The 19337-nt window shown below is 41.7% G+C and overlaps 1 protein-coding gene across 1 annotated transcript; it reads left to right on the forward strand.

Moving 5' to 3' along the window:
- Positions 1-2584: 2584 nt before the first annotated feature.
- Positions 2585-16066, forward strand: LOC310787298 (UNC93-like protein MFSD11). The gene is made up of 14 exons (XM_083648679.1): positions 2585-2714; positions 2810-2956; positions 3849-3904; positions 4395-4502; positions 4594-4673; positions 5693-5789; positions 8427-8485; positions 8626-8770; positions 11130-11179; positions 12356-12421; positions 12619-12744; positions 12831-13005; positions 13097-13232; positions 14997-16066. The coding sequence occupies exons 2-14, from the start codon at positions 2867-2869 to the stop codon at positions 15147-15149; spliced, it is 1341 nt and encodes a 446-aa protein (XP_083504805.1). The 5' UTR covers positions 2585-2714; positions 2810-2866; the 3' UTR covers positions 15150-16066.
- The last annotated feature ends 3271 nt before the right edge of the window (positions 16067-19337 follow it).

Genomic DNA, 19337 nt, shown 5'->3' on the forward strand with positions numbered 1-19337 from the left:
TCATGGTCACTGTCCTGGCCCTTTGAAAAAAGGCGAGACGCGCACAATCCCAACCTGTATAGGGCAGGTGCAGAGCTCGAGGCAGGAATAGTAGGAAAGAAAGTAAAGCTCGCACACTGCAAGGCTCCAGTTGAGTGTTTTTATTTAACACCGGTAGGTAACGTTTCGGGCACCCTGCGGTCTGAGGAAGGGGAGGGTGCCCAAAACGTTACCTACCGGTGTTAAATAAAAACACTCAACTGGAGCCTTGCAGTGTGCGAGCTTTACTTTCTTTCCCACTGTCCTGACCCTGCCTCATGGTCACTGTACTGACCCTGCCTCATGGTCATTGTACTGACCCTGCTTCATGGTCACTGTATTGACCCTGCCTCAGTGCCTCATGGTCACTGTCCTGACCCTGCCTCATGGTCACTGTACTGACCCTGCCTCATGGTCACTGTCCTGGCCCTTTGAAAAAAGGCGAGACGCGCACAATCCCAACCTGTATAGGGCAGGTGCAGAGCTCGAGGCAGGAATAGTAGGAAAGAAAGTAAAGCTCGCACACTGCAAGGCTCCAGTTGAGTGTTTTTATTTAACACCGGTAGGTAACGTTTCGGGCACCCTGCGGTCTGAGGAAGGGGAGGGTGCCCAAAACGTTACCTACCGGTGTTAAATAAAAACACTCAACTGGAGCCTTGCAGTGTGCGAGCTTTACTTTCTTTCCCACTGTCCTGACCCTGCCTCATGGTCACTGTACTGACCCTGCCTCATGGTCATTGTACTGACCCTGCTTCATGGTCACTGTATTGACCCTGCCTCAGTGCCTCATGGTCACTGTCCTGACCCTGCCTCATGGTCACTGTACTGACCCTGCCTCATGGTCACTGTCCTGACCCTGCCTCATGGTCACTGTACTGACCCTGCCTCATGGTCACTGTACTGACCCTGCCTCAGTGCCTCATGGTCACTGTCCTGACCCTGCCTCATGGTCACTGTACTGACCCTGCCTCATGGTCACTGTCCTGACCCTGCCTCAGTGCCTCATGGTCACTGTACTGACCCTGCCTCATGGTCACTGAGGCAGGGTCAGTAGTACTGACCCTGCCTCATGGTCACTGTCCTGACCCTGCTTCATGGTCACTGTACTGACCCTGCCTCATGGTCACTGTACTGACCCTGCTTCATGGTCACTGTACTGACCCTGCTTCCTGGTTAAGCAAATAACTTGTTTTTAGTCGGTTTCAAACTTCCCTCTTTCCAAATCATCCACATCATGGATGGATTGTGCTTGAAATGATCTTCGCCAGAATGCTCATACTGGGAACTAAACAGATTCTACTGGAGCATCTGAATGCTCATACTGGGAACTAAACAGATTCTACTGGAGCGTCTGAATGCTCATACTGGGAACTAAACAGATTCTACTGGAGCGTCTGAATGCTCATACTGGGAACTAAACAGATTCTACTGGAGGGTCTGAATGCTCATACTGGGAACTAAACAGATTATACTGTAGCATCTGAATTGGCTTTATTGGGAGTGAGGCTCAGGAAATCTGCTCCATCCATAATGGCTAACTCAAGTAAAAACATGAAAACAAGCTCTGAGACAACACGTCAAATAAGTTCATACAGGCTCGTGAAAGACGGCCTACTTTAGATGACAATAAACTCCCACTCAGTAATAAAGATGAATTATTTAACAGAAAGCTTGTTATGACTTTGTTGGCACTGCACAGGTGGTGAAGGCGGTGAAAATGAGCAGATATTCCACACAAATCAAATCACAACATTAAAAGTTCCTCTGTCTGCCAGACTCACCTAAAAAGTGGCTTTAAATAGTCATAATCAACACACCAAGATCATTATAATATTGTGCAAACCATCCTCCAGTCAAAAAATAAAAATAGTCGCCCCTTACTGCTCACTTTAATCAACTTGTGTTTTTTCATCATCTTGTTTTCCATTCAAATTACATCATTTCATCCATCTTTAAACTCTCTCTCTATGTATGTTGTTTGTTTGTCTATGTGCTTTTAACCCTAACCCTAACCCTTTTATTGTGAAGCACTTTGTACTTTGCATAAGAAAAGTGCCATATGATTATGGTCTTGAAAATGTCTTGGTCTCGGTTTAGGTGGTCTCGACCCCAACAGTACTGTTTTCTGTTATAAACATTGTTCCAGACTATTACCCACACCAGGGGGAAATGACAATGAATGGCAAATAATGGGTATGACAAATAATGATTTGTATGTGGAAGGAAAGGATTACATTATATGTGTTAATACTACACTAAATATAATTATAAAATATAATAAACAATATATTTTATTATACTGTAGTATTAAATTAATAATTTCCTTCCACATAAAGATGTTTTTCCATTAATTTGCTGAGGTCCCCCTAGTGCCCCCTGGCGCCCCCACTTTGAAAAACACTGAGTTCATCTTGACGTGAAAAAGTTTGAGAACCACTGCTCTTGGTTACCTCTGGAAGGCAGCAACGTGTCAATTGCACAAGAAGTAGTAGGAGGCCACGGCGACGAAGAAGAAGAAGGAGGGGGGAGAGACGAAGAAGAAGAGGACAAAAATTGGTATTTTAATCAAAGTCACAAGTTGTCATGCATGCCAAATCAGAAGGGAAGTGCTGTAACAGTGCTGCACTGTTTGAATGTTTGCCCCACTTTCAGTCTTCCCACGCCATCTTTATGTAGCCTAGGTGCCTAACCAGTTAGTAAGTATAACTTTATCGACGCCTGCATTTATCAAAAATAATGGATTTATCTGAGTTTTGAATGAAGACACCGTCCGTATGGGAATCGCATACAGGTCAGATGAGTCGACTGCGCTTTTGCTAGGACGTCGTGACAGACACAACAGATCGCCATGGCAGACAGAAGGACTTTCAATGTTGTGATTCTAGGTGTGGGCTTTCTGCTCATATTCACCGCCTTCACCACCTGCGTTAACATCGAAGTAAGTTGAGCCATAACAAACTTTCTCTTCAATAATTCATGTCGGTTATCATCAGTGGAGTGGGGTCAGGGTAAAGCCGTCATCTCAAAAACATTGTTTCGCATGGAATGATTCGCCGTGCCATGCCATGGTTGAGCTGTTGCCTCAGTTTCCAGTCTGCACAAGTTTTACTGGTATTATTATTAATAATAATCATCATCATGATCATCATATATTTGACTTGACCTTCAAGGATAGACCCTAACCTCGGGTCACCAGGCTCTTCCCGAGGAGATAATGGAGCATATGCTCCATCCACATAATACAGTAATATAATAACGTTATGTTTCTACAACACAGAGCCTACACAATTGTCAAAAACATTCAATTTATACATGTATATAACATGGATTTGAAATACATTTCGAATACTGCAATACATTTTCTCCAGTCTTTTGACAACATAGGCTACATTTTGTAGTCTAGCCTATATAAAGATAGTCTGAAGCATCGGTGAAGTGGTTATTTGTTTATTTTACTTGCCTGTGTGTGTGTGTGTGGTGTGTGTGTGTGTGTGTGTGTGTGTGTGTGTGTGTGTGTGTGTGTGTGTGTGTGTGTGTGTGTGTGTGTGTGTGTGTGTGTGTGTGTGGGAGAGGAGAGGGGGGGGGGGGGGGGGGGGGTTGCCGCAGACCAGTGTGTATCAGGCGCATCTCGTGTTTCTAATTTTCTTCAATGGTCAAAGAAATTACCCTGCTGGACGAAAGACTTGATGACATGATTAATACTACCCCGTTTTGTCTAGTCTGGTCTATTCCATATTTGCTTATTTATTTATTTATTTATTTATTTATTTATTTATTTATTTATTTATTTATTTATTCATTTATTCATTTATTCATTTATTTATTTTCAGCAAACCGTGGTTAAAAGCCTGGACAATGATACTTTCACTGGAAGTGGCTACCACAGGTAAAGTCAGTCTGTTAAAGTTGCTGTTCTTTCTTTCTTTCTTTCTGTCTTTCTTTCTTTCTTTCTTTCTTTCTTTCTTTCTTTCTTACAAAATAGTGACTTTAAAAAGTGAAAATGTAGTAACTAAGTGGTTGTTGCTGTAGTGATGCATAACCTCTTCCATATCAAGGAGAAGGACCCCCTTACAGACCACCATTCGATGAGATTGTGACTCTCGCACCGAAATCTGAGAATATTTTTTTATTGTTAGATATGAAATGTGTCCAGAATTCCAAGGCCATCTGAGCAACAACAGTGAAACTATGACCAAAACAGTCATTCTTCTACATTATCTAATTGTATTAACTTCTTTAAAAGAAATAATGTTGAAGTTTAAATTGATACATTTTCTGGGGACCCCCTCGAGGAACCCTGGACTGGTCCCCAGGCCCCACATTATGAAACACTGTTGCACTACTGATCATTGTTTTCTGTTTTACCTTCTCAACAGTCTTGGGATCATCTATGGAGTTTTTTCCTTCTCAAATTTACTCGCACCAACAGTTGTTGCGGTAATTGGACCACAGATGAGCATGTTTCTGAGTGGTATACTTTACAGGTCAACACTTTTTTCAACATCAAGTTTGAAGTGACTTGTCAAGTGGAAACATCTTGCTCATAAGCGTTTTTCATGCCTTTTTGTATTGTAGTGGTTACATAGCCGTGTTCATCATCCCAGCAACATGGTCCTTTTACTTCACCTCTCTACTCATCGGCATAGGAGCAGCCAGTAAGTTTTCCCACATGGACTTCTATGTTCCATTTAACCCAATGTGAAGTTTTCACCAGCCTACTAAGACAGTGGGGTGTAAAGAGAGTTGGGGTGAGGGGGTTTACAGTGTTGTTATTGTTATTGTCGGTATACTTACTTATTCTGTCTCAGCTGCAGACAAACATGCAGCCTAAACAGTGAAAGCTAAGAATGCCATTCAACCTCCCAAAGTTGGAGTGCAGTAATTGAAGGTATTTCTCTTTCGATAATGTCATCTGAGTTCTGGAAATATTGTTTCCGGGCCAAAAATGTAGCTGTGGCGATTCAACATGACTCTCTTCTACTGGATGACCCAGTGAACCTAAACCTGGTTTATAATGATATGAATGACATATTAAATGCTCAGTAATTGAACAGGGTCATCCGTAGGTCTTTTTCTTCTTACTGAGTTGGTTGGTGTAGCTTTATGCAGATTGTTATTCAGAATACTCAGGTATTACGTTTTTGAGTTGGCACACATCAGATTCCATTTACAAAAATCTGCATATCGTTATCTCAAGGAATTTGAATAAGATACCTGGGACATTAACATTATCCAGGATACATGCAAATACCTCAACTTGGCTCCTGTTGGTTATTGCAGCCTGTGAAAGCTCAGTTTCCATATTAATATCCAAAATGCGGTTTTAATCATAAATACGGGGATAATCATGATGGGGATGTGACAATGCATATAAACAAGTTTATTCCAAATAAGAGCTTAAATGGGTTAGGAGCTATTATTGGGAATAGCGCACAGCACCTTAAGCAATGTCGATGAAAATACAGAGAGAGCCACGCTCATTAACAGGGGGAAAATTAAGAAAAAATTGCATTTTTAAGTGTGAAGTTTGGTGGTTCTTTATCATCTCCCTGGGCTACTGTATGGTTAGATACATTACTTACTGAAAAGGTAATTTTTCACTTCATGTGGGCAATTAACTGACAAGTAATTTTTTCCCCTCCACAAATGACCGCTCTCGCTCTCCTCCCCACAGTGCTCTGGACAGCTCAAGGACATTTCTTGGTGGAAAACTCGGAGGCTTCAACCATCAACAGGAACACTGGACTGTTCTGGGCCCTCTTACAGTGCAGGTATGGATCTACCGGCACATTTAGTCATGCATAGGGATAATACTCATGTTTGTTATTATTTCATTCAACAATTTAAAAGATAGTTTCACCCATACTGCATTATTTGTCCCTGGATGTATTTGATTCACCCAGAAGGATTCCACTACAGCCTCAGTGAATTAGATATTCAGTTCAAGTGTTTTGTTTTGAGTTTCTATAAATCCTTCAATTCCAATTGGCGTACATGATATCTCCCCACAGGCTATGCATAAAACTCGCCGGCTGGGTAAGCACCACGTTAAAGACTGAGACCATCATTTGCATATTTCAAAGATAAAATTACACTGCAGCCACCAAAATACAGCCTCCTCCTCCTCCATATTTTTAGCCCGATGGAAGATATTACATTTTCATTTAACAAATGTTTCGACAAATTACAGTATGCTACAAGGTGTCACAGGGTGTCAGTGTGTCGTCTGCGTCTTTTGCAAAACCATGAAAATCTTCCAACCCGTCTTAAAACAGAGAATTGTGCACGTTACAACTTTGGTGCTCTGTCATCTCTCGGATTTGGCCCACAGCCTTGGCCAACCAATAATATTTGTAAAAAATATGCAAATTGAATTAGTATAATAATTACACAGGCTGCCACCTGCGCCAAAGCTCACAATAGGGCAATGCTAATCTGACTCCGCCATGGTAATCTCCGCCACAGTAAATGTATTAATCAGTTCTGTACAGGCCGCAGATCCAGCATGGCGGAATGCAGCTACCGTTGTCTTTTATGAATAACGCCCATTATCCCGTACTAGGGTGTCAGGCTAATTGCTCATTTACATTGTTTAGTTTAGGTGAAATGTAATTAAAGACAGAAATAGATCACAGTGCTTTCCAGGACTGCATTGTTATTGGAGGCAGGGGTTGTCTGTCCATTCGACAATCAAACATATTAGACCACACTGGTCTTAAAAAGGCTTTGAAAGGCCCTAACTTACAAATTACACTGACTAGTGATAGTGACTAGGGACATCACAATTCTCGAGGACATCACTGATGACAATGACAATGGCTCTGTGAGTGTGAAGGCCTAAAAACATAAAATATCGCTGTAGTGCCCCCCTACTTACTATAATAAGACGGCCCGGTTCCGCGCAGCACAATTGCTTGAGTGACATCATGGATGACTTCACTAATGATATCATCATTGAGTGCTGGTGATGTCACAATAGCTCTGTGAAGGCCTAAAAATATAACATATCACTGTAGTGCCCCCCGTGGGCAGATTTTGTTTTGTACCAGATTAATTTCAGACCCCTGAAAAGTGTTTGCGGGGCAACGCTGCACCTTGCAACTCCATGCAAACAAACAGACAGCACTCCAATTATAGTTAAGCAATATCACACGAGAGGGAGTGCTGTTGTTGGCTAATATCGGCACTGCTGTGATTCGGTTGTAGGCACGAGGCCGCAGGCCGAGTGCCGAAGATAATCACAGCAGTGGCGATATTAGACAACAACAGCACGACCTCGAGTGTGATATTGCTTTTATACAACAGTTCTATTAAACAAAGCTGATAAAAAAAATGACAAAAAGCTGAGAAAATATATGATTTCTCTATTTATTCCTCCGCCAACAAAAATAGTTCCCTCAGCTTTTTGTTTTGCCGAAAATGTAGCCTAATCAGCCTAATTAACTGCAGGCTGTCTACTTTACTACTGTCTACTCTACAGCTGTGAAGCGTTTTGTTGATTACAGCAGCTGTGAAGCGGAGTGATCTACACACAGTGAAGCGCCAGTGCATTATCATGAAATATCGGCACTGGTAGGATCCCTTTTGTCCAATCAAATTGCCCGGCCGGAACTAACTGTTGTATAATATAGGAATATAGCATAGCAGTATTAGGATATAGGATTAGGATTGGCCTAATGATGGCACTAAAGGTCGAAACTTTTGACACAACTTGTCTGATATTGATGAAACATGGAGAGGGAATGCCGCATTTTGGCCTTGTGCTCTGGTGTAAAAAAAAAAAAAAGATCCTCATTGGCCTAATGGGGGCCCTATAATCAAAGGTACAAAGGTCAACTTTTTAGGCAATAACGGCTACACCAGTGATCTGATATTGACGACTTTGATGATTTTGAAACTTGGAGGGATGGTGAATCTTGTTATTGATTGGCCCATGAGGTGCTTGCATCATTTGTGGTGGACGACATGTTAACTTTAGAGTGGGTCAGAGGTTCCACTGCTCCCTAATGTCCCTCAGAACTCTTAGTTCTTATCCTTCACTTCCTGATCGACATGTGTGAGAGGACGGCAGATTGCATCGTCGCTGTGGGGTGAAACCTTGTAACTCCAATTTTGGTGATTTACATATTTTAATATTAATTGAAGGATTACACGTTCCTTTATGGGTTGAGATAACCTTTGGGCTTATGAAACATTGACAAATGAAAACAATCAGGTAAAATAACAAATGAATGGTGGTCAAGCTAAAAACAAGGCTGTTTTTCTTAGTTATTGGAAAGCTGCTATTTTGGTGATATACGGTTTTTACAACAGCGGTATGTTAGCATTGTTAGGTGAATTGCTCTTTTAACTTGTTCATATCATGTCCATTTACTCATTTGATTTATATAAATTAATTTCATTTACAGCATGTTGTTCGGCAATCTTTACATTTATTTTGATTGGAATGGAAGCACAGAAATATCAGGTAAGGCTCAAATCGAATACGTATTGCAATGAGTGTACTAGCAAATGTAGCATGATGGTGAAAGCAAAATATGAAGGGATTTTTATGCTGAATATGCTGTAGCCTCCCTCATTCACAGTTTATTTGAATCTTTCCCCCAGACAGGAGCAGGGAAACCATTTTTACGTCTCTGTTGGTTACCTCTGCACTGGGCACACTGAGCTTCCTGCTGCTGAGAAAGACTCATCAGCAGCAGGAGCTGCTCTCTGAAGAGGAAGGCCGGGCTTTGCTCTCAGCTCACACAATGTAAATGAATATCCTCCCTTATGACACATTTCTCTGCAGTCTCGGAGGTGTTGCTCAGAAGGTGTGTATTACTGAACCACAGAGAGAAAGGCACGCGGGGGCTAACAACCTGCCTGAGTGTAGCAGTAAATAGTTGTATTATTAAAGAGGGTTACAGATGCATGATGCATCTGGGTGCTGAGGTGGTGCAGCCGTCTGGCTAGCAGTTCTCTTTTTATGTCTCCGAGCATTACAACTGTATCAGTGCTTACCTTTCAGAGTGTGTTGCTGTGCACACGGCTAACTATGTTAGACTTGACATTATGACAGGTCAACACAAATGCGAACTTGACCTCTCCACTCCAGCGTTGGCCAAACCATCACAGTAAATTGGGATTATTATTATTTTTTGACAGCAAGTTTTCACTTTTTCCTCCTTTCCTCAAAACAAGCTGTTTCAGGTTTGGTATGGGTTTGCAGTATGACTAGCCACCACAGTTCTTCAGCAGTTTTAAACCACTCTTATCCTTTACAAAGATGAACCAATGACATGGGCCATTTTTTATGGATCATTGCAATTTTGACAGAGTCAAGTCTTGTAGCGCTTCTCAACAAGTCGAGTGCACAGAGAAGCTTTGGGGAGATTCTTAGAGTGAGAGAGGGATTAAAGTCTCGGTCTGTCTAGTCAGGGCCCCGAACGGGATTTTGTTTTGTTTTTTAAGTCATGACTTGAATCTTTCAAGGAAGTTTGAAGAGCTCTTGTTATTTGAGATTGAGATGGGAAAACATATAATGAAGCAAAGATAAATATAAGATCTGACTACAAGGACTGGCAAGAGACAATGAACGCAGAGTGCGTGGGAAAACGGGCAAGTTGATGGCCAGTGACAGCTAGCCTGGGTAAACCCAGCCTCCACGTGACCTGCTCTCAGACCTGCTCTAAAGCTGTAGTGACTGAGAGCAGGTCTGAGAGCAGGTCACGTGGAGGCTGGGTTTACCCAGGCTAAGTGACAGGAACAGTGTTTTGTAGACACAGCCTGCTTTAACCCATTGATAGATGATTGATTGATGCAGCATTTGTGTGTGTATCCCTTTTTCGCGGTCTTAAAGGGATACGCACACAAATGAGGGATATACACACAAATGCTGCATCAGGTATCAATGGGTTAACCTCTATGTGGTCTTGTCTGTGTAGTCCATGGCTGACCAATTTGGGGGCCGAAAGAAAATCACGGCCAATATTACTGTCTTTCAGAGGCTGTGGCAGGCTCATTTTTAAAGCTATAGCTTGATTATACATTTACCATATGAAATTAGAAGAACTCTTTTAGATTTGGAATGTAGATTGTCCATAAAATAATATATTTTAATGTAATTTCACATAACATCAACATTTATTTTTGGCCCATGGCCATCCATCCAAATTAATTTTGGCCCTTCATACAAAATAATTTGGGCACCTCTGGTGTAGTTAGTACATTATCTTCTACTCAGTGTGCACAAAAAAGTTAAAACGGAGGGCATCTGGGTAGTGTAGTACTGGCCTATCACTGCATACCGGTAGCGGCCCTTCCGGGCCGGCTTGGTCATACCTTCCTACAGACACAATTGGCCGTGTCCGCTGGTGGGAAGCCGGTAGGGTATGAATCCTGGTCGCTGCTCTAGTGCCTCCTGTGGTCGGTTGGGGCGCCTGTTCGAGGGAGATGGGAACTGGAGAGAATAGCGTGATACTTCTCGCTGTCAGGTGAAAAGAAGCGGCTGGCGACTGCACATGTATCGGAGGAAGCATGTGCTAGTCTGCAGGGGGAGTGACGACCGGGACAGCAGGGGGAATTGGCCAAGTACAGTTGGACAGAAAAACAATAAGTTAAAACTCTAAGAAAATCAGCTTAGACAGAAACGTGATGCGACTGAAATTGTATGATCATATAGAAATCTCTTATTGTGGCAAATGTAGCCTGATAATTACCCGCAGTGTGGCTCCTTCCTGTCTCTTTTTGATTGTCTTGTGGTAATGGAGTTGTGTGTGTGTTTGAGGCTATGTCGGTTATCTCCCAGATGCAGGCGTTTAATGTGTGATCCTCTCTTGTTGTCTCGGTACACAGTGTGCACACCTTTCTGACAGCATAACAAGCAATTCTGCAGAGACCCATCCCTTACTGTGAAATCCGCTCTGTTCTGCAGTCTGCTAGGAATTTACAGAGGTCCTATAATCTGTATGCAGCTAAAGTCTTGTAAATTATTTATCCAATTCTTCACCTGAAGGAAGCCATAGCATCGTTTTGTCTGCAGCATATTTTTCAAGGATTTTGAAGGATTTCAGTGTTGCAAAGCATATAATTAATTTATATAATTCATTTATTTTGTGTTTTGTGTGTAGGTATAAGCAAAGAGCGAACACTGCAGTAAAAGATGCCAAGTCAGAATTCAGTAAGTTGGAATGACACACTAATGTGTATATTGCATATTTTGTGTAATATAATATACACTGTGGGATTTGTCTTGCCTGCCTCCTTTACATCAACATCATGCATCCATATATGGTTTATCGACATTCCATGCTTTTGAAATGCGCATATAGAAGTGGGACTGCTCTTCTCCTTGCAACATGGAAATGTGCATCAGCAAAGGGGAAACTCTTCACATAAGTAATGCAAAAAGTGAAATGGGCACTGAGGAGTTTACACACAGCAGCAAGATGTGTTTTCCTTTGACTTCTAAAGCTGCTGTGGCTATTTGGCATCCATACTGCAGGTAACCACTAGTTCTCACTCAGATTCCTTTGCTATTACCTCAGATAACAAGCAATCACACATGTTCTTGTGTTGTTACAGTTGACTACACTCAAACTGGTAGTGCAAGTGCTTCTTTCAGATTGTGCTGTTTGTCCACTGGAAACACCGCAGCACTTGCACATACTCTCAAAGCAGCCCGAAGTTGTCGGGTGATCAGATCGCTCTTCTCTTCTTCTCAAGTGTATCTTGGGTGTATGTAGTCTTCTTCATACCTGCCATTAAAGGAAGGCTTTGCTGATTTTCAACCCGCTTTGTATCATTATGATCTCTGTAATATAAAGCAGATGGACAGTGCTTACCTTGTGTATATGTTTTCTGCATCGAGTAATCCACATTTGACTGCCCTGCAGAAACTCCGCCCCCCGCGACTTGGTGTGGGTCATTAACACTTGTTAAGGCTCTCGATGTGATCAGTTTTGCCAAAGACAGATCTAGATTTTGCCTAGAAAGGGCGCTCAAGCCATAGATGAACACAACTTGAGTCTGATTTTTTTTTATCTCAATGTCCCAAACCAGAAACCACCGAAGATAAATTGTTTCTCTCAGTTGTTTTTACAGCCTGTGTTTAAATATGACTCGGCGACTCATCGAGACAAAATGTTTATACATCTTCTATTTGCTTTGAAATGTAACTTATTTGTCACATACAAATGGGACCTTAATGTCTGCTTTTTTATCTGTAAAAGCTCAACCCAGATGTTACTAAGGCATAGTAGTACCCCCCCCCCCCCCCGCACCTTAGGCGAGTGCTTTTCCCTCCACACTACCCAGACACCATTTATACTAGTGTATCGTTTCTTTTCCTCCTCAGAAACAATCGTACAGCTTCTAAAGAGCAAAACTATCCTGCTGCTGAGCACCTGCATGGCATACAGTGGTAAGTAGAATGGAGAATGCTCATCACCAAGTCTCTCACAATGTGTACAAAAAGGCTCTCCAGGTCTGGAGCTATCGTTTTACAGTGGAGTGTATGGAACGTGCCCTAACCCTAACCCCTTGTTCTCCAGGTCTGGAACTATCGTTTTACAGTGGAGTGTATGGAACGTGCCCTAACCCTAACCCCTTGTTCTCCAGGTCTGGAACTATCGTTTTACAGTGGAGTGTATGGAACGTGCATCGGGGCGACTACGCAGTTTGGAGCGGCAGCTAACGGCTTGATTGGGATCTCTGGTATTGTGGTCGGCCTCGGAGAGATAGTGGGTAAGTTTACGGCCCTCTAACTCACGGCTGCGTCCGACAGCAAGTGAATTCATGTGGCAGAGATGTAAGATGTACTTCCTCCTCAGGCGGCGGCCTTTTTGGATTGCTGTGCAAGAACAATCGCTTCAGGCGCACCTCTGTGGTGTTTTTGGGGATGGTCGTCCATTTCATCGCTTTCTATTTGATCTTCCTCAACATCCCGGACGATGCTCCTGTCGTGTTCAAAACCAGCACTCAGAACAACCCTTATCTAACTCCAAGGTACTTTATTTCTCATAATTGTATTGATTTTCTGGAGAATTCTGGGCATATTTCTGTTTATGATAAACATCCAATGTATTTTCTTTGTTAGTGTGTCCATTGCCATGCTGTGTAGCTTCTTGCTTGGACTTGGCGACAGCTGTTTCAATACACAGCTGTACAGCATACTGGGGCATGTTTATGCTGATCAGAGCGCACCTGTATTTGCCATCTTCAAATTCATCCAGGTAATCCTCCTGACTCGCTGCTTAGCACACACTGTTAGCAGAACTGAGCAAAGTTGAGATGAAATGTTGTCTTGTTAAATATGAAATTAATGGACCTGAAGGCTAATTTTATTTTACAACTGCACAATACAATACATGTGCATTTCTTTATGATTTTTGTTTGTTTGTTTTTTCCTCCTCCCATTTGTACTTGGCCAATTCCCCCTGCTGTCCCGGTCGTTGCTCCACCCACTCTGCCCATCTGGGGAGAGTTGTAGACTAGCACATGCTTCCTCCGATACAAACTAACCTTATATTACAGATGCTTCATATCCAGTCAATTCACACACCTGTGTGAATTGACTGGATATGAAGCATTGAAAAACGAACCACTGGACTGTTATTTTGAAAAGCTGTTATTTTGAAAAGGTTGTTTTTTTGGATGGGCCTGAATTAATGGGGGGAATAATATTGTGAAATGCCATGATATATTGGTAGATACTGTCATACTGTGAAATTTCATACCATTACATCCCTATTGCCTAATACAATTTTATTGACTGGCTGTCCTACTAGACGGGACAGGACTAGGCACTAGGCAGGGCGTGCTTTGCAAGCAAAATAAAGAAAATTGTGCTTCACCACCGCTGCTACAACTCCATTCTAGGGGAAACACTGGGACGTAGCGCGTGGGAGGATCACGCTATTCCCCCAAGTTCCCCTCCCTGTAGAACAGGCCAGACCAGAGGAGGCGCTAGTGCATCGACCAGGACTCATACCCCACCGGCTTCCCACCCACAGACATGGCCAATTGTGTCTGTAGGAACGTCTGACCAAGCCAGAAGTAGCCTACAGCCACCGGGAATTGAACCCGGGTCTCCGCAGTTGTAGGCGAGTGCTTTTTGTTCACCTCTACACTACCCAGGCAGACGCCCCAATAAATATGCCTTTCAATCTGACCTTTTCCTTCCTCTACTCCAGTCTATTATTAGTTTTTAATATTGCAAACATTAACCAGTCATTGCGGTGTAAGTCAGAAACGTATCTGTTTAGTGACATTTCCCCCCCTCCCAAAGAATGCATGGTGGACAAGGAACCTGTTTTTCTTAGCTCTTGAAAGGTTGACCTTTTGGAGATGGGATTTGACTGGACAGTGATGATATGCTTGTATTATATGCTGTGGTTTATAGAGAAGACATGTTTGTGGTGAAGGACAGCAGAGTGAAGTGGATTTAGAAGATGCATTCCTCATTACCTCCACCAATGGAGTTGGCTGAGAGGTCATGTTTTCACCCGTTTGTCTGTTTGTCGGCAGGATATCTCAAAAAGTTATCAACGTATTTGCACAAAACTTTGTAGAAAAGCAGGTCATGGGCCAACTTAGAACTGATTAACTTTCCACACCCAATGGCCAAAAGGGGTGTGGCAATGGCCGTGGCCAATCACAAAAAGGCACCCAACTTCCAAACGGATTCATGTTACACCACAAAACTTTGTAGAAAGGTTGGCAGAAGTATGCACTCTAGTGCCATCTAGTTATGCTCTGCTTTGCTCACAATGAATGGCCCGTAATGCTGCTGAACCTGAAACATTTACCTACCAGTAATAGGGAAGTAGCAGTGGGATGATGGTAGATTGAGAATATGTATAAGAGTGATACCTTTTGCAGTTCAGGCTAGCTTTGTCACAGGGGGCATCTTTAATTGTTAATAGCTTTGTGGGGGCAGGTTAATCTAATAAATGAAGTTATTGCAGGCCTATCTCATTCTTTATTGCCCTTGTCAGTCCATTTTTGCAGCAGCGGCGTTCTTCTACAGCGGTTACCTCCTGCTGACCTGGCAGCTCCTCCTCATGGTCATCCTGGGCTTCACGGGAACGCTCTGCTTCTTCATGGTGGAGAGGATGCAGAACTTCTCCGTAGATTTGCAAGAATATTGAAGAAGAAATTTCCATTTCAACACTAGCAATTCTGTTTTAAAGCAAGAACTGAAGCCCGCAGACAGAATCCTATGGCTTAAATTTTATGATGACACGTGATTTTAAAATCTCTCTACATAATGTATGATAATGATGCACTGAAGGTTGTGTTGTGGTCCTTCAGACAATGGCTAGTATTAACACTCAGTGGTCTAAGCATGTTGCCTTAGCAAACTTATTTAGCAAATTGATGTACAAGGTTATCCTTGTCATGGCCTGAATTGTACTTTGCACATTAGGCTATTTGCTGTTTCACTTCGAAATGATCTGACATCACACACTAGTCATCTCTGATCATTAATAACAATATTGTTTTTCTATTGCACCACTGGTACCACATTATAGGATTTTACTAGTAGCCAGCCCACCTTATTTCTGATGATTCTATTGCTCCCAAGCTCGGGATTGTTATTTGAGATAGGGACATTGTTGAAAATGTTTTATGTGCCCAAAATGTGGTAGTTGCTAACCTTTATGTTCATAGTTTGTCTATGAGGATAATTAATGATAATTTGATGAAGATATGCAATGTTAGATAAGAGAGACAAACACATACAGGGAGATACTGTATATATGGAAGGTGTCAAATATTAGTGAGTATTTAATGTGTTTAGAAAGCAGACATGCTAATCCTTTAGAGTAGGATTGAGGATGCTCCAGTCAGTATCAGAAAAAGTTACTAAATAATGCTTGACAATCGCTGTTCTTAACATTTTGTAAATGTTGCATGATAATGTAATGTCATTTTTTTCTATGGTCTAAACGTTTCATAAATAAAGCCCTATGCATTGGGTTTTTGCTTTTGACAATACAGTTGCAAGCAAACAATGTGGCACTACAGTACATTTACTGTATTTTTTAGTACAATGTAATGCACATGTAGCACAGATTATGGTGTTAATATAAAATAAAGTGTATCACTGTTGGGAATGAAAGTCACATTGTGTCATTATTAACATTAAAATGTATATATAGATCAATAGATACATCCCAGTGCAGGGATTTATTTTTATCATTTACTCAGAAGCTGCAAGTTGTTCATGATCTATGAATCAGACAGAGTGGGTGTCTGGGAACCACTGGATTAGACACACCCCCACACTTACCTTTTATATTCCTCTGACTAAACGGAACAAACAATTACAGAACAGCTCTAACACCCCCTTCACCCTGCACCTCCAGCCCTAACACTTACATGTAGTAGTCACTTTATTGTATCAGAAGACAAGATAAATCTACTGGATGTATTCAAGATTTGGCAGATTTATTTCAAGAACTAGGAGGCCATTAATCAAAGAGCGGCAGCAGCGGTCTGGATTGAAGAGAAAGGGTTATAGGCCCAGAGGTCCCACTTTACTTCACTGGTAATTGAGTATTGATTGCATTATAATGAGAGTAAGCAGTTTTGTGTGATCTTAAGTCAATTGTGCCACCTACTTGACAACAAAGCACTGAGGTTGTAACTGAAATCTACAGCATTTACTCAGAACTAAATTAAATTACTGTAGTGTTCATAATATTGGTTTTGAGATAACCTTATAAGGAGAGCAACTGCTTTTGAGTAAGCCATTATCCGAAGAGGAACATGTCTAATGCACAGTATCTCCATGCTGTTTTCTCATTTGAATTTTAAATGTAGTGAAGATTTTAACATTCAACTGACACTGGACAGCTCACTGGTTAAGCACAACAGTGTTTTGAAATATTGGCCAATGATTTTTCTCTGTCTCACACACACACACACACAGACACATGCACGCACGCACGCATGCACGCACACACACACACATACCCTCACACACACGTCTGTAACCTTAAGGCTTTCTTGTCACTGCAGCCCTATGGTGTCTGTCCATTGTGTGCAGCTGGGATGTCAGGAGCTGCAAAATCTGTCAAGCCATGATGGAACATTCAATGTTCATCAGCATAATAGCGTTTCTCAAACCTAGCACCTATCAAAGAAAACGTATTTCTTGTGCAGCTATGGATAACAATTTGGCATAAACCATTTACAGTAAGGTAGAAAATCAATTTACAGATCATGTTTTTGATATTCAGCTCCAACAGATGTTTTGCACTGACACATTTTGTCCAAATGGCCACCAGAATTTCAGATTCAAAAGATGAAATATGTCTGCTGTTTGGTGAAAGGTACATTTACAGGCCCTTTCACGAGCTGTGATATCATTGTTTTCACCTGTAGCCTATTTGTACAAAATGACATATCAGAGAGGACTATGGTGCCTGGCCTTTGCTACTGGGATATTTAGTGTAGTCCATTCTTTTGATACTATTTGACTTTGTTGGCTGTTATGTTGGCTCTTCCTTCACTTACTCAACTGCCTAGTGTAGTGTGGAACCTCCTGATCAGTTGGCTGTCGCAGTTTATTTAATTTGATTATATGCTATATTATATTGTATTATATTATAAATTATAGCTTGATATTTTTTCTCCAGCGATACTGAAAATGTCAGGTTTGATTTTGTAGTAGACAACCCAAAAATAAGTCAAACAGTAAAATACCCACAATGCTGTGCGGCATGATTAACAATGCTGGGAAAGGTTCAAATCGTGGAAAACAACAAACACACACGCACACGCACAACAGTGTTTGGGCCTAATAGAAGTCTAAATGCTTGCAACCTGAAAGTGATTTCCCTCCACATGTCGGCACTTAATCCAATTCAACAGTCTGACTGCTTTTCAATTGGATTTAGGAAGATAATACAGATGAACCTGCATCTAAATGTACTGTACTCACCGGCTGCTAGTAATTCCACATAATTGACAACTTTTTAAATGAGTGTAGGCCTACTCACAGCTGCTCCCGCTGGTGCCACTGGAGGGCGGCTGTAGCTTTGATTTATCTGTGATTCTTTGATGTACAGGATTACGAACACCCAGAGGGACTCAAGCTAGCAACCCGTCACTAGACACAGACAAGACATACTGAGTTAATTTGTGCTTGTTGATGTGATTCCTGATCTGATTTGTTGAGAGCAATTCTAGGGCCTGAATTCAACTTTTTATATATCAAAGTTAGTCGTTTGTAGGGACACTGCTGTGCTCTAAAGCAGGGGTTCCCAAACTTTACATGCCAAGGCTCCCCAAATAGCATTAGCCTTTGGCTGCCCCCCCCCCTCCTTCTTTATAAACCCATTAACAATAACAATAACAATAACAATTAATTGAAAATGTCAAATATATTTTCCATAAACCGCAGAATATATTTCTTTACTTTTATTAATGTAATAACATAATTAATTACATATCTCAAATCTTTTATCATTTCTTCATATTCAATATTTCTGTTTTCTGTTATAAACATTGCTCCAGACAATTACCCACACCAGGAGGAAATGAAGATGAATGTGATGAACTTTTGACTGACATGCAATTAGACAGATGGGTATGCAGAGCCAGATTAACACCCCCAGGGGCCCCGGGGCACTGAAGCTCCCAGGGGCCCCCCTACCCATCGTCTGGGTGTTTGGATGTTTTTTCGCCATATTTAGAGGAATATCTCATTTTAAATTAACATTAGTATTATACTGTTATGTTATTACTCCGTTTCTGAGATTCAGTTTCTCACTCACTCATAGGCGATTCTAGGCTTTGCAAAGAGGTAGCACCAGCAGGATAAAGATATTAGTCTGACTGGGGGGTTTCAAGGGGGGGCTGTGCCCCCCCTGGACAAAGAAATTTTGTACATTTTAAAGTAAAATGCATGAATCTGATGCACTCTGAGAGCAAAAGGAAGAGGCTAATCTTCACATTAATATCCTCTTCACTGTGCTGTGGCTTTACAATGATGAAAAAATAATTGACATTACATTTCCAATACAAAACAGCAGAGGGTGCCGCAGCACCACAAGCACCCCCACTTCCCGCGCCCCTGGTCACCACTTGCCCACAGGCATCCGATGAGACTAAATCATCAGACTTAATCTTCTTGGAAACACATTTTATTTTGTCCTGATTGGTCTTAGATTTGTCATAATCTCAAAGAAAAGGTCAGACTTTCCATGTTGTAAATTTCCTTTACAAGCCCTATCCACTCTGATTTTGTTGGAGGTTCTACATTCAACCACTTCCTCGTTATGGCTTTTTTACTGGCTGCAAGCAGTATGTGGAGAAGGTATCTATCC

This window comes from Poromitra crassiceps (genome assembly GCF_964638095.1).
Source record: "Poromitra crassiceps genome assembly, chromosome: 13".
NCBI lineage: Eukaryota > Metazoa > Chordata > Actinopteri > Beryciformes > Melamphaidae > Poromitra > Poromitra crassiceps.

Coding starts and splice junctions, on each gene's coding strand:
- LOC310787298 (XM_083648679.1), top strand. CDS start 2,867: ATGGCAGACAGAAGGACTTTCAATGTTGTGATTCTAGGTGTGGGCTTT. Junction 4,503..4,593: donor CTGAGTGGTATACTTTACAG/GTCAACACTTTT, acceptor TTTGTATTGTAG/TGGTTACATAGCCGTGTTCA. Junction 5,790..8,426: donor TGGGCCCTCTTACAGTGCAG/GTATGGATCTAC, acceptor TTTCATTTACAG/CATGTTGTTCGGCAATCTTT.